The 23,581-nt window shown below is 35.5% G+C and overlaps 1 protein-coding gene across 4 annotated transcripts in view; it reads left to right on the forward strand.

The window, feature by feature from the left end:
* The window catches only part of STAG2 (STAG2 cohesin complex component), a 72,691-nt gene that overhangs the window by 34,990 nt on the left and 14,120 nt on the right, over window positions 1-23,581 (forward strand). For all 4 annotated transcript variants that reach the window (XM_059482999.1, XM_059483002.1, XM_059483000.1 and 1 more), the window contains exons 2-22: window positions 1,100-1,244; window positions 1,850-1,928; window positions 2,984-3,145; window positions 5,889-5,985; window positions 7,263-7,339; window positions 8,853-9,057; window positions 11,310-11,461; window positions 12,667-12,740; window positions 12,839-12,962; window positions 13,998-14,096; window positions 14,192-14,271; window positions 14,784-14,891; window positions 15,746-15,857; window positions 16,433-16,550; window positions 17,159-17,262; window positions 18,096-18,188; window positions 18,383-18,472; window positions 19,553-19,756; window positions 21,275-21,345; window positions 21,684-21,771; window positions 21,875-21,955. In XM_059482999.1, coding sequence (XP_059338982.1) covers window positions 1,201-1,244; window positions 1,850-1,928; window positions 2,984-3,145; window positions 5,889-5,985; window positions 7,263-7,339; window positions 8,853-9,057; window positions 11,310-11,461; window positions 12,667-12,740; window positions 12,839-12,962; window positions 13,998-14,096; window positions 14,192-14,271; window positions 14,784-14,891; window positions 15,746-15,857; window positions 16,433-16,550; window positions 17,159-17,262; window positions 18,096-18,188; window positions 18,383-18,472; window positions 19,553-19,756; window positions 21,275-21,345; window positions 21,684-21,771; window positions 21,875-21,955 — 2,262 coding nt within the window. In that variant the 5' untranslated portion in view covers window positions 1,100-1,200. The remainder of the gene's footprint in view (window positions 1-1,099; window positions 1,245-1,849; window positions 1,929-2,983; window positions 3,146-5,888; window positions 5,986-7,262; window positions 7,340-8,852; window positions 9,058-11,309; window positions 11,462-12,666; window positions 12,741-12,838; window positions 12,963-13,997; window positions 14,097-14,191; window positions 14,272-14,783; window positions 14,892-15,745; window positions 15,858-16,432; window positions 16,551-17,158; window positions 17,263-18,095; window positions 18,189-18,382; window positions 18,473-19,552; window positions 19,757-21,274; window positions 21,346-21,683; window positions 21,772-21,874; window positions 21,956-23,581) is intronic.

Here is a 23,581-nt window from a genome sequence, read left to right on the forward strand (position 1 = left end):
AGCCTCTGCCGCACGCTCAGTTGAAATGCAGGCTCTGGAGCAGAGCTACCAGGCTTTGAGCAACATGTGCTTAGCATGCCAAAATGAAATCTTTCCCTCAAATACCTAATCACTCCAGAAAGCTGTAGATTCAGCAGACTGATTCTGAAGGTTTTTCTCCTTGGTATTCTGTTTTTAAAATTCCTGAACAGCATACTTCCTTAATTTCTCTGTGTAAAAGTTAGCCTGGGGAGCAAAGTGACACAGAAACCTTAGTGGATGGCTGAAACTTGAAGTATCCAGGGAAATTTTTTCCCCTCATAGATGATAGGAAAAATAAGAGAAAAAACTAAATTTATTATAATGAACAGTAGTATAATGAAGTTTAAAGCAAGTATTTCACAATCTTTAGTTTTCTTGCTAATAGAATTGTGTTTCCAATGTTTTCCTTTATACTATGTGGATAGTGTTATCTTCCTTGATACTCCTAAGAGTCTTGTCAAATGCTTCAAATGTTAAACCTGTTGTAAGTCTGGTTTATCAGCTCTGGAAGACATGGAGTTCTGAAGCAGCTGGTTATAAGAACTTGTTGTAAGACATTGTATTTATGGAAGATTACATGGAAGTTGGCAAGTTGGAGATGTAAAGTTGCTATATATAATATCTTGAAGTATACACATATTGTCCTTCAAGTTCAACATCAAGTCTGGTTTTGGTTTGGTCAACTAGAACTAGAATTACCCTAGTGTGGTCGTTCTGGGCTCTGCTGCTTAGAGATGTTAATGAAAACTATTCCAGTTTGCTCATCCTAATCAGAAAATGTGGGGTGATTGGTGATTTTTTTGTTTGTTTGTTTGGGGTTTTTGAGTTTTTTTTTATTGTTACATTTTGTTTGGTTGAGTTTTTTTACAGTATTTCTGTATTATTTTTCTGCAGTGCTTTTACCATTTGTGGAGTCACTATATTAGTAGGATCATGAGAGGACTCAAAATCTTTAAAGCAGGGAAAAGCTTGGTTGGAAACAGAGGATAGTATGGTTTATATTTTCTGTGTTTCCAACTCTTTATCCTTCCATATGTGGAATAATTTTCACTGTATTTTTTGATTTATTTCATTCTAGAAGTTGTCTGCTACAAAGGAAGAAAGAAAAGTAAGCTTGCACTTCAGACTGCTTTTTGAATATCTTTCTAATACAGTGGTGTTCCAGAAGATGATAAAGAAATGATAGCAGCTCCAGAAATACCAACTGATTTTACTCTCCTTCAGTAAGTGTTTTAAAAATTTGTTGTTTTGTTTGTAAAAGTATTGTGTCTTTTTTGTGCTATGGTTTACTTTCTTTTGGAAACAAGGAAACATAATAAAACATGGTGTTATATTTTTATTTTCTATTGAGAAGTTGGTAAAACCATTTAAAAAATTTAATTGAGTATTAATTCAACAGTAACTTAAATCAGATTAAAAAAAAATTTAAAAAACCTTTATTTTAAATCAAGTAGTTGAAATATTTGCCCTTAACTGGAGTGAGTCACTTAATATGTAAAATATGTCATTCCAAATGCTTTAGTTAAAGCCAAATTAATGGCTTCCCTCAGGCATCAGTTCCTAGGTGTTCTTGACATAATTTTACTAAGCCTTTTGTCTTCCCACAATTTTTAAGAAACTGACATTTGAGTTTCCAGGATTTAGAATTAGGTACAGATTACACTTTTGGTTAGAGAAGTAAAGTGATTATTTTAAGCAGACCAAAAGAATCCAGTTCATCACCTTTGGTGTTGACTTACTAGACTGAGAGCATACTGTGATTTTATGTAATATATTTAAGAATGTTTCTGATGAAATGTGTGAATGGTTTGTCTTTTTATCCTTGCAGGGAGTCTGAAACACACTTCTCTTCAGATACAGACTTTGAGGATATTGAAGGAAAAAACCAAAAACAAGGCAAAGGCAAAGTATGTTCACTCTTTGGGGATACTGAAACGTTTCTACTATTATAAATTGAAGAGTTTAGCGCTTTTTTTGAAGTTGAATGAGCAAGAAGGAATATTTTCTGAAACTGCCAGTGAAGAGAGTTCATATTTGTATTTGCATGGAAATGCTTCATCCTGACTGTTCCTGTATTATTTCCTTAGTGCTCTGAAGGCATAAGGGAGGCAGGGGAGGAAAGGATAAGCTTTGATTTGATCAATCTCTTGGCTTATTTTCCATCCTATACTTGAATTCATCATGTATTCTGTGTTTTTTAGTTTGAAAAGCAAACAGAACAATAATTCAGTTAAGAGTTTTTTAACAGTTGCAGACAGGAGGTTACAGTAGTGGGGTGGGAGGTCTAAACCCAGTCCCCAGCCCTTGTCTCCCTTCCTGGGACAGTTGTCCCCCTCATGTGCCTTTCACAGGCTCCTTCCCTGCCGTGCTGGCCTGGGCTGTGACCCTCATGGGCACCCCCTGAGCCTGCACCAGGGCAGAGACCTGTTTGTGGAGAGGTACTGATGGATTTTATACAATGGTCATGTCATTTGTACTTTATGCTCTTTCTACAGACACACCTGTCTGCTCTTCCTCATCCCCACTTGCCAACTTAGTCAGATGAAAAAACAAAAGGTTAATGAATTGCAGAGGAGACTTTGTGATGTGTTAAGGAAATTGCCTTAGCTGTTTAAAAGGAAATATGTATAATCTGTTTTACAATTTAAACACAAGAAAGATCTGTGTTATACACTATCACTAATCACATATTTAGTTGCTTAAAGATTTTAAATGAAGGAGGAGCCTGTAGTGTTCTTGTGGGTCTCTGTATCACTTAGGATCAGCTGTTCTCAATTTCTGAATTTTTATTTTATATATACATAAACATACACACAGGGACACACAGATACACTGACATTTGAAAAATATGGTTGCTGAAAATCCAAGGCCTTGCCTATATTTTTCATGGTATGGATAATGATTTCTTTTTTTTGAATACTTAATGATAATTAAATAAAGCCTCTTGTGTGTGTGCTTGCAGACCTGTAAAAAAGGAAAAAAAGGACCAGCAGAGAAGGGAAAAAGTGGAAACGGAGGGGGGAAACCCGGTGGTCCCAATCGGATGAATGGACATCACCAACAGAATGGTGTGGAAAACATGATGCTCTTTGAAGTAGTTAAAATGGGCAAGAGTGCTATGCAGGTAAGGCCTGGGATAGCTCTTTGGCTGGGATGTAGATACAATTTAAATATAACAATATTTTCTTCTACATGCAGTTTAATCAAATGAAGTCTAAAGTAATTTTTCCCCTTCAATTTGCTGTTTTTACTTCTATATAAGAATAAAAATAAAGTGGTTTTGCTTTGTTGATGTTTGAATTTTAATGAATTGATTTTTCATTTCTAAATGTTATTCATGAATAATCAGATATGAAATGATGAAATTTGTACTACAATTCAAAATAAGTTTTTGGTATCCTGAACAAAGAAAGGTTATTTTAGATTGCATAACTTTAAAGTCCTTCTTGTGTGGTGGTAACTAAATACAAATGTGGCTTAGACTCATTGTTGTCATAGAACTTAACAAGAATCTGTAGTTTTTACATGCATCCAGAGCTTAGATTATCTGAAAATAAATAGTTGCTTCTCTTCTCTCATGCAAAGTAAAATCACTAGCTAAAACTTACAAGCTCCTCTTTAAATTTCCTGACCCAAATTCCAGCCAATTACAGTGTAGCAATAAACTCTGGCCAAGTCAACTTAGGGTAGATTTAACCCCTTCAAGTATCTACATTAGGTACTCCCCCACTGCATTTACTAACAGGATGGAAGTCAGACTATTAAGAAATACAGCGCTGCTTTTATTGGTTTTTTGAAATATTCAGGTAGGTAACTGGAGTGTTTGCTTGGCTGTGAGTCTGCCAGGTGAGATAGGGTTAAAGTATAATAAGTGTAAGCCTGTCAGCCATGAAGCTTTGCTGCTGACTCACTCATGTGACTCCTGGCAGTGTGGAGGAAAGACTATCTTTAGCTCTGGAAATCTGGAGTTTGCTGCTCCTGTAATACACATGCAGGAAGCTGGGTTGCTGTGCAGTTCTCTCAAGGTTTACAGCTGGGAACAAGAACAAATTACTTGGATGTATTTGCACAGAGAAATTCTGATTTCCCCATCATTGGTTTTGTTCTATTTCAAAGCAGATGGAAAAGCAATACTTCTCTAACTGTTGCTCTGTGTGCAGCTTGTTCAGCCAGTAATCAGTAATTGTATCTTCATGAATTTTTAACTGTTTAAAATTATATACAGTCAAAATATTTTGCTTTCTAAGGGCAAAATGAACCTTTGCCAGGTCTGATTACTTTGTTGAATTGGGAAATTGATACTTGAATTGTGGTCAATTTTTTTAAAACTAGGAAGAAAAAAATTTCTCTAATTATTTTTAAACTAAAGTCCATTTCAGCAGTCAGAGTACAAAGTTTCCTCCATGGCCCTCAGTGTTTGCTTATCTGGGAAAATTTTGGTAATAATTTTAAGCTAACTGTTTTATTTTAAATTCTATTCTGTACCTTCTGAATTGGCTGACAAGGTGCTGTTAAGTAATGGGTTGGACTTGACGACCTCAAAGGTCTTTTCCAATGGAATCCATTCTGTGATCCTGTGAATTGGTGTCTCTTCCCTGGCAGAAAGTGGTGGTTCATTCACTGAAACAAAATGTTTCATGAAACAACTGTTTTGATGGCACTTCTTTAAATTGATTAGATTCTGAACACAAGGCTGCCTAATGGAAATATTTATTCCATTCCTATCATTCTTCAGTTCTTACATGATGGCCTTCTTTAGAAGCCGAATTTGTTTTCTCCATATTTCATTCATCCCTTCAGGTCAGTCCACTCAGGTCCAGTTCATAGGTTCTTTTCCTCCTGGAAAGAGCATGACAGCTTCACTTTGAGTTTTTCATTGTTTTTGTTGTGCTGACAACAGTTGTGCATGACACTATAAACAATCTGAGATTCAGGGAAGAGGGATTTAGCTGTATCTCTGTTCAGAAATTTTTCTTCAATATGTTTTATTTGTCTTCACAGCAATATTGGCTGTGAGAGTGAGCACTGAGAATACAGACAAGGAAGCCTTGGAGATGGTGCATAGTCCGGCTGTCTTATGAAATTCTGAATTACTCCATCATTTAGGGAAGGGTACTGACATATTAAAAGAAGTCAAACATGAAAACTTGATACTACAGCGAGTCTCTTGTACCTATGTTAATAAAATTGTGTGTCTGTGTTTTATGACCTTGGCAGTAGATGGTTTGTACTCTACAAATGGATGGTTAAAACATAATTGCATGTAAATTCTGTTTTCTCAAAATGATTTTCACAGGTTTAGTCGCTTCACATTAAGGTCTTTTAATAAAACGTGCTTATTCCTCTTTGGCTTAGTGACTACAGAGTAATTAACATCCATGGAGTGTAGGGCAGTGCTGTTCATCCTGTTATGGCAAATGTGGATGAAGCAAAGTTCATCCAAGGGACACATTTTTTGAAGAATATAGGGAGCTGTAGCTGTTGGAATTGAATGTACAAATAATCTCTTCAAAGAAATATCAATGGCTTGGCACAGCAGGTGGAGGGTGTAAATAAAAAACCTGATTCTGTAAAATACCCCAATTATTTTTTGGGTTCTTCCCAAAAATGTTACTGCAGAAGGATGTGGTATTCTTGTGCTTTATGTTCAGGTGTCAGTTTTGTACTGGTATATGTTTATAGAATAAAATGAGTTCTTGAGAACATACAGCAGTAAAAGGACATTTAAACATTTAGTTCTGTATAATCAAAAAAGAGAGTTTTCAAGTTACTTAAAGTGATGAAGAAGAATTACTTACTTGAAAGCAGTTAAGTAACAATGTCTTCAATTTATGAAAACTGAGCAGTGCCTTTTTGTTTTCTTTCAGTCTGTAGTGGATGACTGGATAGAGTCATACAAACATGACCGAGATATAGCACTTCTTGATCTCATTAACTTCTTTATTCAGTGTTCAGGCTGCAAAGGTAAGATACTCAATTGGTTACTCATCCATTGAAGCAATATTACAGCATGATTCTCAGTCTTTGCTTTCATACCACTGAGGCTGTAAGATTGCTTCATCCCCAGAGCTAGTTTACATTTTCAGGTTCTTGGAGTTAAACAAGTATTTCTGAATGTGGGAGCAGGAGGTTTAGAAATCCTATAATGTAGTTTAAAGTGTTGATTAAGCGTTTTGTATTTACAGCAGATAGAAATCAGTACTGGTACTTAACATGTGCTGCTTCTTCTTTTGTTCCTGCTATTATTTCAGAAAATCATTTCTCCTCTCACTAATATTCAGTATTGGTATTCAGTCTTGGAATTCTAATTTGGATGTACCTGTGTTTTATCATTGATTAAAGTTGCTTCATAGCTTTTGTAGACATGCTTGTTTCAAAAGATAGTATGGAGAGCTTTATGGGAGCCTGTCTACAGTAAGGTTGTGTTTCCATATTTTTTTCTTTATTTTCTGATTTTTCTTTCCTCATTTCCATGTCCTCCATTCTTTTATCTCTCACCTCCTCTTGAAGAGAAGGTAACTTGCCTTGCAGTGTCACTATGCTTGGTAGAGGAGGACTGGATGTAATTTGTTCTGCTCAAGTGCTTCTCTGTCCTGATGATAAACTTTTAAGTGAGTGTAAATATCCAGAAAGCGAACAGTGTTCCTCAGAGATTATCTGCACTTTCAGGAATAGTGACCTTTTGATTTCTGTTACAAGATAAAGCTGCAGAATCCTTTAATGATTTCTGTGATGATCCTTGTCATGAATTTTTCCAGTAAACTTTGGGAGGTCTAACAATTTGAGGCCAAGACAAATAGAAATTTTATAAAAGTGCTCTGTTTATTATAGTGCAGAAGAGAAGAAGTAGCAATACAGCTGTTGGAAATTGTCTTGGACTATTTAGAATCTTGAGTCCCAAAAGGTCACTTCAGATGGTGGAATGCTCACTGGTACAGAGGCCTGGCACAAGTACCTTTGACTTCTGATTGAGTGAATGAGTAAATTCTAGATGTGTGTGTACATGCACACAAATACACTTCTTAAGAAGAATAAGACTAAACCCCACATAAATAAAAGGTGTTATGTATGTGTTATACAGGAATGATAGAAGAAAAAAAGTGAAATTTATTAAAAATATACATGTGTAATCAGTAGGTTTGGTGAAAATGGGTTATTTTGACATTGTAGCAGGAGGTATGTCATCTGCCATCTACAGCTTTCATATTAACAGTGCTAATGACCTAATATCTAAATTCTAGGAGTTGTTACAGCAGAGATGTTCCGACATATGCAGAATTCTGAAATTATCCGAAAAATGACTGAAGAATTTGATGAGGTAATTTAATGGAGTGCTGGTTATGTATTCATTTTTATTTTCCTTTTATTTCAAGACATTTGTTTCAAGAATATGGAGTTACAAATTTTATGAATGAAAATGTTTAACTCATATTTCACTGAACTTAAAAGACTAAGAAGTAAAGCTCTGCATGTATACAACTTATTTTATTAATGGTTTAGAAATCAATATTGACTTTCAGTTTTTGAATAGTGGGAACTCCTACTTTGGTGGCACTGGGGGATGCCTCCCTATCTTGCTGTTTATATGGGGCCTTATACTGTCTCTTAAAATGGTTGCTGAATTTATTTCTATGCATTCATTAATCTACAAATCGTGGGGATTTAAATTTGATTGTTTTCCAGTTGAAGACTAATGCTTTTCCTTTGATGGGGATTATAGTTTTTTCCCTTTAAATTGTCACTTTCTGTTCCACAGAGTGTTGGGGTAAATGAGATGTATTGTTTTCTTATTTTTTTTTTTTGATGGGTGATGGGGTTCTTTTTGCTTGTTTTTTTGTAGTTTTTATTTTGTTTTTGTTTTGAGTTTTTTGTTTGTTTCATTTAGCCTTCATTTGTTTTTGATTTTCCTGGGTTTGAGTGGTGTTCCTTTCATCCTGTGTTCAGAGAACGTAAATGTAGCTTTAAAACCTCCCCTCCAAATTTGTCTAGTACAGACACAATTCTGTCCACTGCCACTCCTCCAATAATTAAAAATATCAATAACTCTGAGGAGATAATGTAATATCCTTTTTTTTAAAGGAATTTTAGTATTCCTTAAAACTACCTCAATGCATAAATAGATTTGACTACTCTAAGGCAATATTGTGTGAAATTCATAAAGCCACACCTGGGACTGTTGGTACATGGGTTTTTTATATCATTGTGTCATGCTGACTCTTTATTGTAATAGAATTCTAATGAGCAGCTCTCAGATTTCTAATCCCTTTTCATGGATACTTACTTTATTTTTCAACCTGTTTTGTTGCTCAGCCTCTTAAAGAAACTGTTCACAGTGGCACTGACACAAATGATTCTTTATTTGTCCCTGTCATTTCACCATTATTTGTAAAGGCTCCCATATCAGGAGAGGGCACACATTTGTTATATTTGAGGTGTTGTAGTAGGTAATTTTATGCCTTAGGAAGTTTAAGTCTGTTATGTAATCATTTCCCTGTCAACTTCCTTATGATCCCAACCTGTTCCTAAACTTGTCACCTAACTGTTCGTGTGATGATTCTAGTGTAGCAAAGATTTGTAAGGCAAATAATTTTTTTCCATTTACTTTGTGTCAAACAAAAAAGAGGAACTAGTAGTTAGAATGTTGTCTTTGTGTTATAATAAGCCTCAGCTGCAAAGTATATTCATATTTATGGAATCATATTCTTCTGATGTATCATTTTTAAGGCCTCTGAGATTTTGGCTTTAAAGTTGCACGTATCTCTTCTTAATCTTTATTTAATGAAATAACTTTTAAAGTGTTTGAAAGAATTTCCTTTTCTGTGTTTTAATAGGATAGTGGAGATTATCCACTAACTATGGCTGGCCCCCAGTGGAAAAAGTTCAAATCCAGTTTTTGTGAGTTCATTGGAGTGCTCGTCCGACAGTGTCAGTACAGCATCATCTATGATGAGTACATGATGGACACTGTCATTTCCCTGCTCACAGGGCTGTCAGACTCACAGGTCAGAGCCTTTCGGCACACTAGCACACTGGCAGGTCAGTGAATTCTATTTATTTGGGTATTACTATTAATTACATTTGTTTGGGTATTGCTTACATTTAATGTTTTGTGTTGCACAGGACAGAATTACTCTGCTTGAACTTCTTGATATTCAACATTCAACTTGTGTTTTATTTTGTGATAGTTTTCATCTTTGGGACAGCTTTTTATCTTGGATTTTTGTTACTGGAAACACAGCACTATTTTTACACATTCTAGCTCTCTGGTATTTTAATTTTTGTTACCTTTAGTAGAAAAGTAAATAGAAGGAAATCTAGTTGATTCTACTAGATTGTCTTTGATCATAAATAAGGGTGTAGGTGTCTTTTAATCTCAAATGCAGTTGAACCCGTTCATGCTCTGCATTAAGTCAAACAGAAGTTGTAGTTTATGTTGGATGCAATTTTTACTACAAACTGAAATTGTGCTACATATTGAGGCCATGGTGCTATGTAAAGTAGCATTTCCATTCTTTGCATTAGAAATCATTAAAATAATTTTTTCATCAGTAATACAGTCTCTAAATTTATTTGTGTTGTATGTAATTGACCTCTTCATACAATTTTTTCCCAATATGTTAATTGTGAAGAAATCCTTTATGAGTTAAGTATGGAATGTTTCAAAGAAACATGTATTTGTGTGGACAGAGGATGAGCTTCTTGGATAAGGGAGTCCTAAACTTGCACTGATAACTGAGGAAGGATTGTGAATGGCATTGTGTGGCTGTCAGCTTATGTGAGGTTATGGTAACAATTTTACTTTGAGCGAGGTAAAATGAGGCAGAGTGTGAAACTGAGGTTTTGCCACACAGGAAGTAATTATTGTTAGCTTCCCTTGACCTGGCTGATTTACAGCTGGCTTCAGTCTTGACTGTCATGTCTGTCAGTCCTTCTGCATACTTGATAGCCCTCTTGAATTTACATTAGCACACTACACATGGGGCTGCTGCTGTGTGACTTCTACCAGCCAGAGCATTTCTTATGGAGAGAGAAACAGCGCTTTTTATTTCAGGAGAATTTACAGATTCTACTGTATCTTCAGTTTTGACTGTTGCGCTATATGACTTAATACAATTCTAGGTCTTAAAAAAGCAAGTTATTACCTTTGGTTTTTTTTTTTTTAAATTGGAGTTGTGCCTGAATAAAAGTTGCAGAAATTGCCCTGTTGTGTGTTAGTTTCCTTCAAACAAAATATTTTTTTATAAGCCATGTGTTTTCATTTGTTCACATCAGCAGTGAATTCTGTTGGTTTTGTGTGTTCGTCTGAGTTTTAGCATTTGCATTGTTGAAGATCATATTTTATATGGAAGAGTGCCAGCAAAATCCTTGTATCCATATTTACTGGTACTTCTGTTAGTTTCAGCTTCTGTGATTAACTCGGACTTGCTCTTTAGTCTTGGAGATCACAGTGTGAGATGATATTTCAATGTAACTGCATGTCTTTAAGCCTTGCTCGTTAGTTTTATGCTGGTGATACATGCACAGGAATTTTCAGTGTCTGCTCTGCCAGTGCAAGCCCTTTTATGCCTTACTACAGAAGCTCACATGGCAAGCAAGTACACAATTGATCACCTTTTACTTTCTGAAAAAGGAGTATTTGTCTGCATTCTTTTTAAAAGGGTTGAGCTAAAAATAAAAGGACACAAAAATCCCACACAAGTGTGTTGTATATTTTGGTTTTCTAGCTTGTAGTCGGCTAATGGGCTTTCTCTGCTTCTGCTAAGAAATGAATCTTTTGAAAACCTGCACCTTTTAAAAATTAAATTGAGTAGAAAAGACTGGTGTGATATGGTGGTGTTGGTTGTCTAAGACATTTCCTTTTGAAGAAAAAAAATTCTTATATGTTTAAGACTGAATGGTATGAGTCTAACTGGCTCTGATAATATTATTCTAGTATTTCTTGGGCTAAGTTTATTAATCTTACATTCTTCCTTCATTTTGGGGAGGATACAGATCCTGTATCTCTCAATTCAATACTAATAATGTACATATAATAAAAATAATGCTTATAACATTAAAGAAGTGATAAAAAAGAACAGAATAGCAATATTGCATCTATTGTGTTGATAAATAATGATGCAGTGCTTGGTAAAACATTGCATAAGTTTGTGTATCAGAAAATTACACTAAATATATTTTCATAGATACAGCAAGGGTTCACCAGAAGAGGTGTCAAGATTTTTCTTCTAAGTTTTCTTAGATCAGGTAACCTTTTAAATAATCCTTATTCTTTTCACTTACTTTTGTAGCCATGAAACTAATGACTGCTTTAGTGAATGTGGCATTAAATCTAAGTATTAACATGGACAACACACAGCGGCAGTATGAAGCAGAACGAAATAAAATCATTGGGAAACGAGCTAATGATAGGCTGGAACTCTTACTACAGAAGAGAAAGGAGGTTAGTCCAACTAAGTATTCATAAATATGAATGTTCATAAATGGCCACTAATAATTAATCTTGTTCTTTAATTGGTTTTGGTAGTTATCTATCTCTAGCTCTTCAGGTTGTTCATATTTAATGCTTAAACAACTTTGCAAGGTGCTTCCTACTGTCTGGTTTTCTGGAAAAAGAAGTAAATGTAGAGTCTTAAAAATAGTAGTGTTGCAGTGAGGTTAGTGAGAGAGATTGCAATCAGTAATAGATACATTTTTGTTGTATTTCTTGAGGAGTTTCCTACATTGAGCTCAAATATGTATTGAAAGTTACCACACATTGACAGGTTTGGCTTCTAGAGAAGATCTCAGTGATCTTGGAGCAAAATACTGCTTTTATAATGTCAGTAATGATCTCAGCAGAAAATGTATTTAAAGGCTTCAGATAAGGCTTTTTTCATGTACAGAAAGCACTATCAAAGTTGAAAATGCAGTCTACTTCTGTTTTCTTTCTTTTGTGTAAAAGAGACTTGCTGATTCATTGCTGACAATGTTGTCTTGTTGAAAGCCCTAATTCAATCAGGTTTCAGTTTGTACTGTTGGGGCAATTGGTGGTTTGGTTTTTTGTTTGTTTTTTTGGGTCGTGGTGGTGATGTTTGTTTTCTTTTAGGTTTTTGGTTTTTAGACGTTAGGAATAACTTCTTCATGATCAAAGGAAACATCTCACCTGTGCTCTTCAGCATTTGTACTGTTACCTGTTAAGAGCTTTTTTTCCTGACAGTTGAGACAAACTAACAAGTTTGCCTTCTGATCACCTCCCAAAGATCTTGCAGTTCGAGACTGATCTCTGAACAAGCCATTCAATGTAGTTTTGTTAAATATGTGTGCAGGGCCTGTCGTAGTGTGAGTGATACATAGATATGTAAAAAAGCAATGATGTTACTAGAAAATTAAATCAGGCTTTCTTACAAATTAAGAAGGGCCTTTCAGAAACACAAGATGTCTTTGTTACACTTGAAGAACAGTTTCCCAGTAACCAGAATTACTAAAATTTGTGTACTGTGGTAGGTATAATTTCTTAAATAATAGCATATTGTACTGTGAAACAGATCTGTGAAAGGATTTAATGGTCACATTGTAAATGTTAATTTAGTTTGTCTAGCATCAGCACCATCTGATCTGACTGTAAAAGTGCTGCTCACTGTTTATGTACTCTCTACATTCTTTCAGCTTCAAGAAAATCAGGATGAAATAGAAAACATGATGAATGCAATATTTAAGGGTGTTTTTGTGCATAGATATCGGTAAGTTTCTCTCAGTAAGTAATTTATTCTGGAAGCTGGGGGCAGGTTATTTCTAATTATTCATCTCTTTGAACTTACTGCCCCACTTCTCTCCACAGAGATGCAATTGCTGAAATAAGAGCCATCTGCATTGAGGAGATTGGAATATGGATGAAAATGTACAGTGATGCCTTCCTCAATGACAGCTACTTAAAATATGTGGGATGGACTATGCATGACAAGGTAAACGGCACAGAGCAAAAGGAGCAGAACTCCTTGGTTTTAGTTATTGATCTTTCCAGACTAGGTTTGGATCTCTTAACTGTTTGAGTTGATCACTGCTGTCCTTATCACTCAGAAGTACTGGCATTTCAAAATGCATATAAGCCAGACTTGAATGTTTTTAGAGAGTACATATAGATTTTTTTTAAAGAAACTGTTATTTGTAGGCAAATGGTCTTTTCTATTTATTTATTGCTGATGCAAACTTCTAGTTCATCATGCTCAACTGTTTCAAGTTAACACATCATCCCTATAGCCTGGTAGTACTCTGTTTTGTCAAGTTATGAAACTCTGGCATTCTCATCTAGCTGCAAAAAGTATGGGAAAAACCCCCTTTTGTGCTGGTTAGTGCCTGAAGCTGTTATTTACCAGCTACCACCTAGAGATTATTCTCTGCTTGGAGGGGTCAATATGGTTTACAAATACTCCCTGACTCATTATTGAGTCAGCACATCGCCTCAGTTCTTGCATCAGAAACTTCAAGCTGTTGAATTTTAAGTGAAAGAATTTTAACTGAGGGATGCTCAGTCTTGCTGTGCTGTTCATTAGCTTGGTGTAAAAACCCAGTAACCTCTGGCAGTGGAGTGAGGTCATCTTTACCTTAGAACATGTTCTCTGCTGAAGCAGATCTTGTATTTCAAGAGGAGTATTGCTCTCTTTATCTATGTAATAATTTTGATTGAACAAGGAGTGGTCATCTATGATACAAATATCTTGAGTGTTTAGAAAGAATGAAACAGATGTATTTAGTTTTATGGAGATGGTAACTGCAGGAAGACCTTGGGGGGTTTTGTTAGTTTTTGTTGCTTCACTGCCTTGTTACAAAGAAGGTTATATCCTTATGTCATTAACATGATTATTCGTAGAGTATTGTGACAGCATTTAATCTTTGTTTTTGAATTAATTCTCACTGTAAAAGAAACTTATCCTGTATGACACGAAGATCACATCAGTATCCTATATTTGACTTTTAATTCAGTTCTTACTTTTATTTAGCAAGGAGAAGTAAGACTCAAATGCCTAACTGCTTTGCAAGGGCTTTACTATAATAAGGAACTTAATTCCAAATTGGAACTCTTCACCAGTCGGTTCAAGGTTAGTGTTATTTCTTACTTTGAGTACATATGATTTTTTTAAAAGTTGCATTATACATCTTTCCTCTTCAAAAATATTTTCTTTTATGTTCTTAGGATAGAATTGTGTCTATGACTCTTGACAAAGAATATGACGTTGCAGTCCAAGCAATAAAATTACTCACTCTTGTTTTACAGTAAGTACATGTATATTTCCTTATCTGACATATAACAAATATCAAAATTTCAGTGTTGGCCTTGTGGGTGAGGCCAGCAGCATGACACTTCAGATAATCTGAAGGCTATAGAAATGTCTGTGCATCTTACACTCAAAGAAAATGAAATTCCAAAAGTAATCTGTCTAGAACAGTGTTACTGCTTATCTCCCTCAGTTCAGTAGGTGTAAGGGCTAGGGACTTATAGTTAAAACCTATCATGGAATGGTTGAAATGAACACAGAATATATTGAATGTTACACAGTAATTGAACTCCTGAGCATAACCTTCTAGCAATAGCTCATACTTCATCAATGTGTTTTGTTCAGGAAGACTTTGGAGCTAAGACTGGAGTTTTAGGATGATAAACTGAAGGAAAAGGTTTAGCTTCTCATTCATTTCCATCTCCCTCATTAGAGTTCATACTTTGTTGACTCAGCCTTTTTGGTTTTTTCTTTCTTTCTTTCTTTTCTTCTTCCCATCCCTACCCCTAGGAGTAGTGAAGAAGTTCTGACTGCAGAAGACTGTGAAAATGTCTACCACCTGGTTTATTCAGCTCATCGGCCAGTGGCAGTTGCCGCAGGGGAATTTCTTTATAAAAAGTAAGATGGAGAAATTACAGTTAACTTCTTGGTCCTGTAGATTTGTGTACATTAATATGATGGTTCTCATTAGATTTAATCAAGAGAAGGAAAAAATGAAACATAAAGTGGCCTTAAGAAAGAAGAGACAATGTAATATTACTCTATTTTCTAAACTGCTGTAGTTTTTCTAAATGGGAAATAGAAGTTTGGACTTCACTTTGAAAGCTTGTTCCTTCAGGGAATAAAATAAAAGTGTTCCTATGTCTTCTCCTTTCCCATTCTCCCTGTGAAACATCTTAAAATGCTTATGTAGTTTGGGGCCTAAAACTTGGGCTTGCATCAGGAGTGTTTTCCCATTTGTAGTTCCTCCCCTGTGCCTGCCTCCTCCCCATTGTCCCATACGACCATTTCATAAAATATTTTCATTTAAAAAATCCACTAAAAAGCCAGCATGTCAGGTGTGTAGGAGAACAAAATAGAGTTTCCATCTAATATTTTTCAGACCTCCTTTCAATATTTCTTAGCTGCTTTAAAGTCTCCTGTAGGGAGGTTCAGAAAATAGCATTTGCTGAGGAGGAGCATAGGACCTCAAGCACCTGCAATTATCATTGATGTTCGTAAGCATTTTGTTGTAATCATACATCCCACTGGAAACAGTCAGTGGCATATTAACTCAGCATATATAAAATGCATATTTGAAGTTGTTCAAATGATACTTGTCTCAGATTACTTCCTTTCAAAGTAAAATATGGAGCAAAGCAACAAGGTATTTAGTGTGTAAAAACCTTGGAAGGTTTTTCACATCTTGATGTGAATTGGCTATGGTGAAGGCAATGAAGAAGAAAGTTGTCAAGAAATAATTTTTCTTTTAGGCTTTTCAGCCGCAGAGATACTGAAGATGATGGGATTCTCAAAAGGAGAGGAAGACAAAGTCCAAATGCTAATCTTGTGAAGACATTAGTGTTTTTCTTTTTGGAAAGTGAAGTAAGTTGAGTTTCAGGGATGTCCTTGTTTTTGTGGTGTGTGTGTGGGGTTTTTGTTGTTGTTCTAATTTTTGTCAGTTAAATTTTGTTGGTTGTTTTTTTTCCCACTCATTGGTTAATTACCATGGTCCATGTCCTGGTTTTCTTGTTGTTGGAGCAACATGGGGGTCAAAAGACTGTTTTGTAAGGCTGTGTTTGTTTGAAAGATATGTCAGTACAGTATTGAGACAGGCTGTGAGTGCTACTCTGACAAACATGATGATGTGTAAGTGTAAAGAAATTGTGAATTGATAGATTTAAAAGGGGAGAGAGAAAAAAAGCAAAAAATCCCACAATTCCTACCCACCTATCCCCCAGGTTCTGACAGATTTTGTAGCACTACTCATTGTAGCTGTTGATCTGGGTTCATCTTTTTAAGTTAATTGGGGAAGAAAATCTTCTGTTTAACTAGAGAGCTTGCAAAACTTGCTCTGTATTTTTGCCACAGGCAGGAGCCAAGCATGAGAAACACTCTGTATTATAGTTCTGTAATAATCTTCATTGCTGATAAAATACTTAAATATGTTCTTATTTTAGTTGCATGAACATGCTGCTTATCTTGTGGACAGCATGTGGGACTGTGCAACAGACCTCTTGAAGGACTGGGAATGTATGAACAGTCTTCTGCTGGAGGAGCCTCTCAATGGAGAAGAACGTAAGAGATTTTTGTAGATCTTTGTTTATATTGCTGTGCAGTTTTTGTTAGGCTTGAAATAAGGAAAAAATATGTTTACAAATATTTTCTTTGTTTCCATGACTATAAGAAGTCACTAATACCAATTATGAAATGTGAGGAAGTGTAGAAAGAGATCACCACCTGGTATGGAAGTGTTACACAAGAGCCATGGTTAGAAGAAAAGAGAAGAAGTAACATAATTTCTTTGATGACAGTAGACCCAAACAAAACCCCTGGTATAATTCTGTATTTCATAGGTCCTAGTAAATGGACCTCTGAAAAATAGAAAGGAAGTAAAATAATTATAAAACTTAAGTCTTTATTCCATCCTATCCTGTGACCCATCCAGTGATATTCCCTAAATTTTTCAGTATTTTCTGGTGGTGTTTTTTAAGGTACTTACTTACTATATCCTCTCTGTGACCCCCATCTCCAGAAACGAGCTGTTGGTCTACATGTCTGTCTATTTGCCTTAAACAAAAAAGCTGGAAAAACCCCCAAAACCCAGACAAAAATCCCAACATACCTCAATCCTTGTGGTAAATGAAAAATAAGTTATGTGTTAACATCTGTTTCTTAAATTTCAGCTTTAACAGACAGGCAGGAAAGCGCTCTGATTGAAATCATGCTTTGTACAATTCGGCAAGCGGCTGAATGTCATCCTCCGGTGGGAAGAGGAACAGGGAAAAGGGTAGGAAGCAAAAAACTGCTCATCTGGGGATGTGGGAATGGCTCTGTGGGGCCACTGTGGGAAAAAGGAAGAGATTATAGGCTATTGCTGCTGAAGGGACTGAGATGGGAGATGGAGCTTTGGTCTCCATATCTGACTACCCTAGCTAGTTTGCTTTTTCTGGACTCGGGCACGTGCTTGGTACTGTTCAAATTACTGCATTTGTTTGTACTAGTAAAGATAATAAAAATTGATTTTGAAAACAGTATTGATTTGAAAGGAGGACTAGAATCAATGTTTGGGAAAAGCTGGAACTATTTTCAGTGGGAAAGAACAAAATGAGGGAAAGGAAAATGCACCACATAGTCTCTTGAAAGAAGGCCAGTCCACCAGTTGGCTTTTCTGTGATTATATGGAGTTTAGACAGCCTCTTTTGGGAAGACATTAAGCAGTCTTCTCTCAAGACTGGGTCATGTTTTTGGTAAGAAACACATTTAAGAACAGGTTGAAAGCTTGTATGAAAATAGGATTGACAAATTAATTGAGTAAATATTACTAAAAATTTTAAGCTGATGGGCTCCCCATTCTTACATTATCATTTCAGTCTGGTATTTTGTTGTAGGGAAGGTAAACCTTTTGTTCTAAGTTATCACTTCTGTTTTCTAGTTAATCTCTTTTTTGAATGTTGGTTTTTTCTTCTTTTTTTTTTTTAATTGCACACTTTCCTCCTGCTTTACATTGATATGTTACAGTGATTTTAGAGGTCCATGCACCTAATCATCATTTCATTAATGATAATGAAACTTTGCACCAGAACTTCTAGCTGTAAAATTCTCACAATGCCGATATTTTAGGTGCTGACAGCAAAGGAAAAGAAAACCCAGTTGGATGACAGGACAAAAATTACTGAGCTTTTTGCAGTGGCACTTCCTCAGTTGCTAGCAAAGGTAAGTTTGATTCCATTCCTTGCTGATGGATGATTGTTGAAATGTTTACAAGTATATTTCTCTAATCAATGATGCAGCTTGCCACGAGTTTTATTATTTTCTTACTAATCTTTGTTTATATTTACTTGTTCTATAATGAATTATGTTGTCCATGACTTTATTAACTAAACTTTTTTTCTGTGCCAATTTTACAGTATTCTGTAGATGCAGAAAAAGTCACCAACTTACTGCAGTTGCCACAATACTTTGATTTGGAAATCTATACAACGGGGCGATTAGAAAAGGTACAGTAACTTCCACACACAAACATTAAAGGAAAAGTCTCAGAATTTAGACTTTGTCACTGGAATTTCAGTCACCATTTTAGGAGTGTTTTTTTGTGTAAAGGAGATTTTAATTATTGTAACCCTTACTGATAGTGTGACTTCAATTTCAGAGTTGTGACTGACTGCTCTTCTTAGAGATAATGAAAATATGAGTTTTCTAAGGCCTGTCTGGCCAGCTTTAACAGAAAATCTTCCAGTTAAATGAACTTGAGAACATTTATTGCTGGGTTATGGTCATATTTGTGATAGCTGTCTGACAGATAAAGCTTATAGAAACAGCTCAGTAAGTTCTCTTTTTCTGTCACTGAAGCTAGAAAACCACCATCATCATTGCATGAAAAAGAGGAAGGATATCAGATCACAAATGATGTAGTTACTGCTCTCATTTTATCTGCTATGATGATGAAGTTGAAGCTGTTCTCATCTCTGTCTCCTTCTCAGATGTGCTACTGCATTGTAAAGGAAGTAGCTGGAAATCATTAGAGTTAAAAAGTGATGAAATGTGTAGTTTACAGCACAGCCAGCAGTGATGGAGCAGCAGTGAGCATCTCAGGTTGAGGGAGGAATATATGAACAGCTGAAGTTGGCTTTAGTTGGTGGACAGTAGAGTGTTATGAAACTAAAATTTCAATTATACAGCTTTTAAGGCACACATAAACATGCATAAATGTTTATGTGAGTGGGAGGTAAATACTTGTGTTTTTCAGTTGTCATTGCAAATTGAAGTGTTAGATAAGACCATACCAACAGCAGCAAACTTTTAATTACTTCTGTGATTTGGTCTTTGACAAACTCCAACTTAATTTTTGATAAATAGACTTAATTTCTCAGGAGCATCACTGATTTTCTAGGAGATGTTTGTGTTCTGTATTATAGTTACAGAAGTAATTAACAGAATTGACCTTTTAAAATTCTTTAAGGTTTATTAAATATGCCTGTGTGTATTTGCATGTATATATGTATATATATATATATATATATATATATATGAAAATAAAAATAATATATATTTTCTTCTTTGGCTTGTCTTCCTTGTAGCATTTGGATGCCTTACTGCGACAAATCCGGGACATTGTGGAGAAGCACACAGATATAGATGTTTTGGAAGCCTGTTCAAAAACCTACCATGCTCTCTGTAATGAAGAGTTCACAATCTTTAACAGGGTTGACATTGCAAGAAGTCAGTTAATAGATGAATTGGCAGACAAGTTTAATCGACTGCTTGAGGACTTCTTGCAAGAGGTATTTTAATGTGCAAGATCACCTTTTCCTGCCCTTGTAAATATTTTCAGTATTTTTTCTGTCGTTCTCTGCAAGTCAGAGCTAAGGATGGGAGCTTCCCTCTGGTTTTCAAAACCCTTAAGTCAAGTGCAATAATACAATGATATTGCTGCTGTGATAGTGTGAACACAGGCTGTTCTTGTAGTGAGTCTTTAATTTTGGTCTCCTTTTGACAAGAGTCCTTTGGGAATTTGGGATAAGTTTCAGATAAACAATTAAATGCATAAACTTTTTACTCTTAGCTTTTGAGGCCTTCATTTTTGAGAGTTGTAGTATTGTAATTCCCCTAGGATTCTCCTCAGATGTACTACTGTTGCTAGTCTTGCCTGTGGTTGCATGTTGCTGTTGTTAAATATCAAAATCTTTAACACTCCCCCTCCCTTCCTGAATGCAAGCAGATGCAGTTAGTAGATCAAAAATAACTTTGTTCCCACACTTAGTTGATCTGAGAAGTGAGAATCTCCTGATATTTAACTTTACTATGTGGGATCTCTGACATTCAGACAAAATTTGTTTCTCCTTTTCATCTGTGGTGAGGAGCATAGGAAATGTCTTTTTGACAGCTTCATTCTTAACATTTCTCAGATGCATGTAGTTTATCAAGCTCTCCTTTTTCTCTTGCTTTTTGTTCCAAACTAGAATTCCATTCTAGAAATCCCAAACAAGAAATGTGCCCATTGGTTTCCCTTTGTGATGAAAAGAAAGAATGAGAGGTAAAGCAAGGAAATGAGATGTCAGAAGTTGGTTTGAAGGAAAAAGGCAAATACTCTGGTGGAAGTGTTGAAATCCTTAGTTCTTTGATAGGTTGTGCAACTACAGAATAGTAAAACTTGCATTATCTCTGCTAGACTGAGGAGGAGTTTCTTGACCTCAGATAGTTTATCTTATGTACAAACAGATACTTTTTTGACCCTTTGATTTTTACTCTTTTTACTAACTGCAAGTTTGTCAGAACTTGCAGGAAGATTAGAACAAACCAGTTCCCTTACCTCACTCAAAGACTCTTTTCTGTGATTAAAGTAAGACTGAGGTACTGACCTGTGGCCCATCTAGTCCAGTGTCTTTTGTCTGACAGTGGCCTCTGCTGGATTCTTCAGAGAAAATAGAAGCACCTACATTATACATTGTATTTCACTAGCCTAGGCTTTTCCCTTTTCTTCTCCCTTCTCCTTCTTCCCTGCCCCCCCTCCCCTTCTCTCTTCCTCAGCTGCTATTTTATAGAATCCTAGAATTGTCAAGGTTGGAAAAGACATTTTAACATCATTGTCTCCATCTCTAGATATGAACTGCTGACTGCCCTGTCTCTCTGACTCTTCTGAAAGCATATGTGACATGATAAATATTTTATCAATAATTTAGAATCAGGTCTGCACCCTCTCCTGCCCCCAGTCTGGGGGTTTGTGGGTTTGGTTGTATTAAGTTCCCCAGTTCACTGAGACTACACTGCTTGAGGTATCTCACTGTATGGTTATTAAATAGGGGGAGGAACCTGATGAAGATGATGCATATCAAGTCTTGTCAACACTGAAGAGAATCACTGCTTTTCACAAGTAAGTGGCTTCTGCACATGTCAGTCAGTGTTTGTGGTGGGGGAATTGCTTGTTTTTAATTCAGTATAAGTGTTTGTGGTGAGGGGCTTGTTTGTTTTTAATATGATGCATCTTTTTAATGCAACTTCATGGGATTGTTTTGGGTTTTTTATTTTTTGTGTCTGTGTTGGTTTGGGTGGGGAGGTATTCAGTGACTGGGCTTTTTCAACATAAATTTAAAAACGCAACTAATTAATTAATTAATTTTGACCAGTTGAGATTTTAGTAGTTGTTAACCTCAAATTGCAGAAAAAGTATTAGTTAAAGAATACTTTTTGCTTAATTTCCAATGCTTCCAGTGCTCATGACCTATCAAGATGGGACTTGTTTGGCTGCAACTACAAGCTATTGAAAACTGGCATTGAAAATGGAGACATGCCAGAACAGGTCTGTAGTTAAAATGTGTTCTTTAGACAAAACAGCAAATACCTTTTGTTGCTGTCTTTTATTGGTCTTTGTTGTCTAATGCTTTCTTTCCTTTTGATTTCAGATTGTTATTCATGCACTGCAGTGTACTCATTATGTAATCCTTTGGCAGCTAGCAAAAGTTACTGAAAGCAGTTCCACAAAGGTATGCCTTGTTCCAGTTGTGTTAGTAAATAAACATTTGTACATAGTGCAGTGTCATCAAGTGGGAACTGTGATGGCATTAATTAAAACTAGGAATGTTTTTTATTTTGATACCTACTTAATCCTACTTTTTTAATATGTTCTTCTGAATTAATAGTTTTAGTAGTCACATTCTTTACTTTTACAAACCTAGTACTTCCTTTAATTGTTTTTATTATTTAAAATATTTTATTTTGTATTATGTTTAATTTGACTGAATTTTAAAATACTAATAAATCAGCATGATACCTATCAGCCACAGTAACAATACCAAGAAGGGGTAGAATGGAAGTTGCCAAACACAGTATAGTTAGTCTTACTACTCTTAGGTAGTGGGTTTGGATTTGTTTGGAAACCTTGAAGTATCAGTGACAAGTTGGTGAGATCTAAGACTTTGTACTATCATAGTATTCTTATTGCTCAGTATGTCACAATCCTACTTTACCCTTCATTGGTCTTTTAAATCTATTGTTAAATAAAGATGTGAAAAGATTAAGTTCATTTTTTTCAGGGAATGATGATAGGCCCTGTTCTGGTTCTATGTATAGTAATCTTGAAGGGCAAAGCTCTGGCAAATGTCATCTTTCCAATTTCACTTCTTGAAAAATCTTAGAGAAAGGATTAAGATTTCCTCTATCCAGCATTACTTGAAGAAGTTGATTAGTTGGTTCACTGTGTGAACTGCCAAATGAAAAAAAGGCTTTTTTCAAAAGGCTTAGCTAGTTTAGAATGGAGTTTGTAAGTGCTGAAGCATTTTAATTATTTCTCAAAAGTAAAAAATGCAATCCCTGTAATCAAACATACTTTTCCTGCAGTTTCCAGTTTTTTACTGGAAATCTGTGGTGGAGTTGCACTTCATTATTGGAGTTACTGTTAACACACCTTTCTTTATGTCACAGGGGAGGCAAGGAAATTCTTCAGGTTTTTTAAACACTTTGATTATCATGCCTGTAATTAATACAAGAAAAAAAAGTTCACAATTTACTAGAGAGAAAACAAAGGGAACTCATGGCATTAATAGTGTATGAGTAATTAATAATCCATTACTACAATACTCTCATTTTAATGTGAGGATACATACATACATTTTTCCTTTAATTTTTTTTTATTTTAGGATGTTGTAGTTTGAGCTTCTGGTAGATGCAGGAGTGGAAAAATCATGCTATGTAACTTATACTAATGATCTTATAACAGAGAACACCTGTATCAGATTACTGTGATTTTCCCCTATCTATTGAGACTTCTTTAGTCCAGTGAGTAATCATAGTCTGAAGGTGTTAGAGGTGAATATGAACTTCACCACTGGCTGGTTAGTTTACCATCTGTGTTTTAATGGCTTTTAACATTTCCAACCCCAAATACCTGATAAGAAGTGGCTGCACAGATTGTTGAGAGGCAGTGTAGGTGTGTGAACGATTTGGAGGTTTTGTTACCTTATTCCTTAAAGGGTAAACAGCAGTCTTGAGGTTTTTGTAACTGTGATTAAAGCTTTATCACAAGCCTAATGGCAGAAGGTGAGCTAAATACAAGTTAGTTTAGAAATAAAGATTAACCTAGCTGTTTTGCAGCAAAATGTAATTTGTAGTAC

The sequence above is a fragment of the Ammospiza nelsoni genome, chromosome 15, assembly GCF_027579445.1.
Source record: "Ammospiza nelsoni isolate bAmmNel1 chromosome 15, bAmmNel1.pri, whole genome shotgun sequence".
Taxonomy (NCBI): domain Eukaryota; kingdom Metazoa; phylum Chordata; class Aves; order Passeriformes; family Passerellidae; genus Ammospiza; species Ammospiza nelsoni.